This window comes from Neodiprion pinetum, chromosome 2 (genome assembly GCF_021155775.2).
Source record: "Neodiprion pinetum isolate iyNeoPine1 chromosome 2, iyNeoPine1.2, whole genome shotgun sequence".
Classification (NCBI taxonomy): domain Eukaryota; kingdom Metazoa; phylum Arthropoda; class Insecta; order Hymenoptera; family Diprionidae; genus Neodiprion; species Neodiprion pinetum.
Window position 1 is genome coordinate 33,336,485 of NC_060233.1, and position 5,967 is coordinate 33,342,451.

Here is a 5,967-nt window from a genome sequence, read left to right on the forward strand (position 1 = left end):
ACATATTTGGTAAAGCCCGGTATATGGTGTAACACAAAGCTACTGATCAGAAAACGACGTAAGATATTATTTGACGATTCGGGCAACTTGACATCAACAATATGCAATCACAGCTCCATCGTAAGGCTAGATTTATGGCACAAATCAACTATAATCGCAACAGTGTTACACAAATATGAACCAATGCAACTACCGAGTCAAGAGTCTGAATGCTACGGAGTCAATATAAAGAAAAATTAATTCCTAAATTGGAAGTTCCTTTTTTTTTTTGTCAGAGTTTCAGCAGATTTCTTCTTGATACACTCAGTACTAAAGTCAATATTACTTCTTGACGACACAGCTTTACATTTCCACACCTAAAATGAATAAATTGAGCCCAAAGGTTTCTCAAGCTTGCAACAGTTAAAATTTACATAAAGGAAAATTTGAAAACTTCAATAAATAATACCATACCATGTATACCTGTAATATCAGGAAAGTTTTATTTACATAATTTATTTTTATCATAATAATAATCATACTGATACTTATCAATTATCATCGTTATAATAAATAGAATCAATAGTTGCTTTTTTGTTTAAGATTCGTGAGAACTTACGCTCTCTCTATTAATATCAAATATCTATTTAGATCATACATACATATATCGTATATATAATATATATATATATATATATACTAATGATACGTGGAACGTTATCAAGTAATAACTTATAACAGCAGGCCAAAGCTATGCATGGTTTCCACTACGATTGAAATATGGAATTGCAGTTTAAGGATAAAAATAGGTTTGTTATTATTTCTTCAAAAAATCTTCTGTTTATCAATGCCCATTTTTAGTTGACCAAAAAAGTTCACGTTAGCATTACTGTAATGTGTTAATATGAAACCATTTGAACTAATTTATACCAATTCCCAAAGCATTGACCTCCAGTTATAAAATCAACATGTAAATTCACCTGTGTCTCATAAAAGTAACAGGGTATTGTAGCACAACGGTCTAATCAAGTCAACACCCATTAAATCTGCAGCTTATTTTTACAAGAGAAAGTATTTGTAATAACATTGTATAAATGAAAATAACCGTAGATGGTTGAGTCCGAGCTAAGTAATATAATTTAGCGTTGACGTGATTATTTATTTTCTTCATCTACTCTGGTTAATCATTACTTATCACAATATAGTGGCTATTGTAGAAAGTTTCCTCGAAATCTAAAAAAATTTCCCTTACGCACAACGAATTCTGTGTAACAACTTGAACAATTTTTATATTACTTCTACGCGGATGATACATACTGAAGTTGAAGTTCCCAAACCTTCTCAAAATCATTTAATAAGCAGTATATTATTGGATTGGAAAGAAATCGTGCATAATGTATTAGGCCCTACTAAGTGCTACTCCGTGGTGCCCATATACACATTAACCAGACAATACGTTTTACATTTTTTACACAATGTTTAAACAAAGAATTCAAGGGCAGGCTTAGTGTGAAAAAATTCGCGTATAACGTGTGAACGGTTAATCGTGCTAATATTAATTTAAAAAAAAACCTTTCATTCGGCGTGGTTTTCTGTGCTTCGCATAGTTCCCTTATGAAAAACAGAGAGTAGAAAAAAAAAAACGTAATATCCAACAGGACCACTAATTGCTGAAGTTAATGTAAATAATACATGCATCATTACCATTAATGAATTAGTGGACTTATATACAGAAACCTACGGCCTAGCAGGAGCAAGAATCTTTTCCTCCTTGTTGTTCACTAGAAACTCCTTGTAAGTTGGTACGTCCAGGTTGACTTGGATTGTGCTGTACTCCAGATTCTGCAGCGTTGAGATCCAGTCTGAAACAAATTAGTGTATTTTGAGAATAAAATAATGAATGACTAAATGCATACAATTGCCTGCCTAAATAAAGCCAATTAGTTTGAAACTTTCCAGTAAAAACTTTAATTATTCACCTGCCATCCTGTATGCTCTGGAATATTTTTTTTGCAGTTTCCAAGAATGCTTCCTCTACATTATGTCCTCTGTAAAAAATGTTCAGTTTTTCGCATTAATTTCTGTATCGCATTTTTGTTGATTTGAATGTCACTTGTTGAACACAGTTGAATGTAAGGCAACTCACGTTTTAGCACTAGCTTCTACGAACATGAGGCCATTTTCATCGGCGAACTGCTTAGCTTCCTCATAAGTAACATCACGCTGCCCTTCAAGATCGCATTTATTTCCAATCAAGAATATCACCTAAAATTGAAAAGATTATATTTTGATGTATTAACTGGATTTTGTGCAAATCTTCTGTCTTACCTCAAACCTTGCAATAAGAATTTATAGGACAATTGTACTACTTATAAACATTGTTCCAAGGTAATATTTGAAAAATTTATCACACTTACAGTGCTGGGATTTGTGAGATTCCTGGTATCTGTTAGCCAACTGCTTAAATGATTATAAGTAGAACGGCGAGTGATATCATATACCATCAATGCCCCAGCAGCACCACGATAGTATGACCTAGGGCACAAATGCAATATCTTGTAAAAACCAGTACTTCTCCATTAACATAATATTCGCTTACTTGGTTTATTAACAAGATTGAACTATGTCAGTGAAATCAAATGTTAATTACAGATTAAAAAAGTTACAAGTACTGCTACAGTACTCACTTTATTGAATGCAATTTTCATTGAATTTTTTTCACTAAATTTCATAAATATTTGTGAGTATAAGAAAAGAAATGTACTTAAAGTTTCTTTGATTACACACATTGCTTAATAATTATTCTAATTATAAAGAAAGCTTTACCACATAAATTGATATGCGGAAGTTAACACTAACTGGGATAATTCCCTCATAGCATTACTGCCTAACTCAAAGAGTACATTACAAATTGCTGAAAAAAAATTTCTTTTCAAAGGGAAACGTCAACTGTGGGGTTCTGACCAGAGGTAAAAAACAATAAAATGCTCTTATGGTAATAGGGGAGCCACTGTGAAGTATAAAATCACCTTGTGTAATGCGGCATTACAGCTTAACTCCACTTACCCAGGACCTTATCTGTCCAGATTCATGTCTTAATTGTTTTCGAAATTATATTTGCCGAGAAGAAGGCTTCGAATTTCTTTTGGATTTAAGATCAAACTGGTTCGAATTACGATTTTTTTTTAAATGGCATATTATAAGAAATTACATCATTAAAGAAGACGTAGTGCTAAAAAGTGAGGTATAACAGTAAAATTTCGTTAAAATAAAGTACCCCGTTCGGTTCAAAGTTTAATCAGAAAAAAAAATGGTGAAAAAATCTACAACCTTCATAAAGGTGATTCACTTCCTTCTAAAATGAAATAATTGATTTTTTTGTCAAGTAGTTTTTTTGAAAAAAAGGTACATTCGTTATAAACATTTCAAGACCTGGGACATTATGCACTGACTTTATTAAAGAGTGAAAATGTTTTCAAGTCAATTCAGGAAAGCCATTGGAATTCGAGACTTGACAATATTTCATGAAGGAATGGAAACAATCCATCTGGGATATCATAAAAAAGGTTATTCCTATTTATTTCAACTAATAAAATTTGAAAACGTTCCCAAAGATTACCATAAGATTCTCAACATTTGAAGATAATACCAGAACATCTTCAAGGGTCACCAGAGTATTCCTGAAGTTTGTACAACATTCTAGATCATTTTCAAAGGTTATCAGAGGATTCTTGACATTTCTAGATGATACCGAAACATTTTTAAGAGTTACTCGAGTATTCTTGTAGTTCAAATAAAGTACCAGAATATTTTCAAATGTTACCAGCTAAAATAAATGGGAATAACATTCTTTACGTCATCTGAGATGGGTTGTTCATTCTTGCACGAAATATTGCTGAATTTCCAATCTTAATGAGTGTCCTGAATCGACTTGACATCATTTTTAGTCTCCAATGAAAATTAGGGGCATAATGTCCCGCGTCTTAAAATGTTCGAACCGAGCACTTTTTAAGAAAACAATTCAGGAGAAATCAATCCTGGTGTACTTCACGAAAAATTAATTTTCTTATTTCGGAATAAAAAAATTACCTTTGGGAGATTTGACATTTTTTCACGATTTTTTTTTTATCAAACCTCTGACCGAACTGAGTATTTCATTTCCATGAAATTTTATTGTCAGACCTCACGTTTTGGTGCTACGTGCTCGTGAAAAATGTAATTTTTTAAAAAAGGCAATTTGAAAAAAAAAATCGTTACTCGAAATCATTTGATTACAAAAGTCTGAAGCAAAATTTGGTAACCTTGCTGGTTAATAGAATTTCGAAAAAAGTTGAGGGATGAATCTAAACAGGTGAGGTCAAGCATAGATCGAGTTCAGCCCTGTTACTTCTGAACCAAGATTCGGCTATCTTCAGTACAGTTTAATCATGTTCTGTGATGTTAACCTATCTGCGCCCTTCTCTAAAGCGTATAACCTCTGAACCACTCAAAGTTTGCATTCTTTTCGTAATGAAAATAAATTCCAAAAATCTAGTTTATGTTTAGAAAATTTGGACTCTGGTTTATTTGTTCCGGTAATTTACGTACCTAGTTACTGCTCTGAATCGTTCTTGACCAGCAGTATCCCATATCTGAAGCTTTATTTTTTGTCCAGCAACCTCAATGATTCTTGTCCCAAATTCAACCCCAATTGTATGGGGACAATCTGCCATAACTGTAGAAGGGAAAAGAAAAAGAGCATACATTACACAGGTTCATTATCCTCAACGAAGACTAATTCTTGCTGAAATTGTTAAGTACTCACATTTTTTTTCAGTGAACTGATGAAGCAAGCATGATTTTCCCACTCCCATATCACCTATTATAATGTACTTAAATATGTAAGAATAATTATACGGTCCTGCCGACATCTCGATATCTGTAAATAACAGAAAGGACAAATGTAAGTTTGCAGCTCGAGATATGAAAATTGTGTTCGCAGAACAGCAATTATTTGTAATAATAGAATTTTAACCTCATAAGTCCATTTCAATAAATAAAAGAAATATTGAAAAACTTATCAGAACTGTAAAATTTGGGGAAAATTGACAGTGGAAGGAAAATTTTATCTGCTTTAAAGTATGACTTTAGATCGGTTAATATTCAAATGCGTCGACGATGTTAATTCAATGTTCTGTACTTATCCCTATTTTGTAAGGACATATAATGGAAGCAGAAGTAATTAGAGTGACATTTTATCATTTGAAGAGTGATACATCGGAATCATTCCATCCATTGTGGAGTTACTTCAATTAATAATGAAACCGCGACAAAATGCCAGCGGCTGGGAGGATGATGAGCAATTAACATATATAATGTGATATGTCAAAAACGTAAACGTAGTGCCTACCTTTGTGTTTTCACGTGTATTTTTTTCCTCGCACGACTATAAGAGATTTGCCCTTTCTTGATTTTCAGTGGCTGTTATTGTTGGGAATCACGTATTTCCCGGCAGTTTCAATTTCGTTACGATATGAACAATTTTTGCTTGTGGTGTAGTAAATTATTTATCAATCTTGTATACCACAGACAATATGGCAGACTACACTGAGATCAGGCAACAACGACTGATGCACGGTTAGAATCAAACCACAAACTGTTTTGCCCACTTATTTTTAAAGTAATTGTGTACAACACAATTAACTTATGCCAAAATAAAACTATTTTCAAGCCAGCTACAGCATCGTAAGAATAATCCAGCTACAATTTCATATGTTTTTGATCAATTCCTGTAAATGGGCGGGAAGTTTAAAGAGCCGGAACCTTAAACACTAATACTGAATAATGTAGTGATCATTGTTGAGAAGGTAAGAAATGTTTGCACGCATATAACATTCAGTACACAATTAGCAAATTTGGGTTAAATCAAACTTGGCATTACGTGATTGTCAGCTGATGATTTCGCCTCCATATTTGACGGTATGCACGTCATTTCCTTTATGTGTAGTT

General features: G+C 32.9%; 1 protein-coding gene across 1 annotated transcript; it reads right to left on the bottom strand.

Moving 5' to 3' along the window:
• Positions 1 to 457: 457 nt before the first annotated feature.
• On the bottom strand, positions 458 to 5,593 carry Rab14 (RAS oncogene family member Rab14). The gene is made up of 7 exons (XM_046612269.2): positions 5,369 to 5,593; positions 4,784 to 4,897; positions 4,567 to 4,693; positions 2,397 to 2,514; positions 2,126 to 2,244; positions 1,959 to 2,027; positions 458 to 1,841 (listed from the first exon to the last, which is right to left on the bottom strand). The coding sequence occupies exons 2-7, from the start codon at positions 4,887 to 4,889 to the stop codon at positions 1,724 to 1,726; spliced, it is 657 nt and encodes a 218-aa protein (XP_046468225.1). The 5' UTR covers positions 4,890 to 4,897; positions 5,369 to 5,593; the 3' UTR covers positions 458 to 1,723.
• Positions 5,594 to 5,967: the final 374 nt, after the last annotated feature.

What these genes read in the sequence shown, in the direction of transcription:
- Rab14 (XM_046612269.2), bottom strand. Translation starts at nt 4,889, where the DNA reads ATGTCGGCAGGACCGTATAATTATTCTTACATATTTAAGTACATTATA. An exon ending in CGATTCAGAGCAGTAACTAG is followed by an intron (nt 2,515 to 4,566) that starts GTACGTAAATTA and finishes TTTGTGCCCTAG; the next exon opens with GTCATACTATCGTGGTGCTG. An exon ending in GTAGAAGCTAGTGCTAAAAC is followed by an intron (nt 2,028 to 2,125) that starts GTGAGTTGCCTT and finishes CATTTTTTACAG; the next exon opens with AGGACATAATGTAGAGGAAG.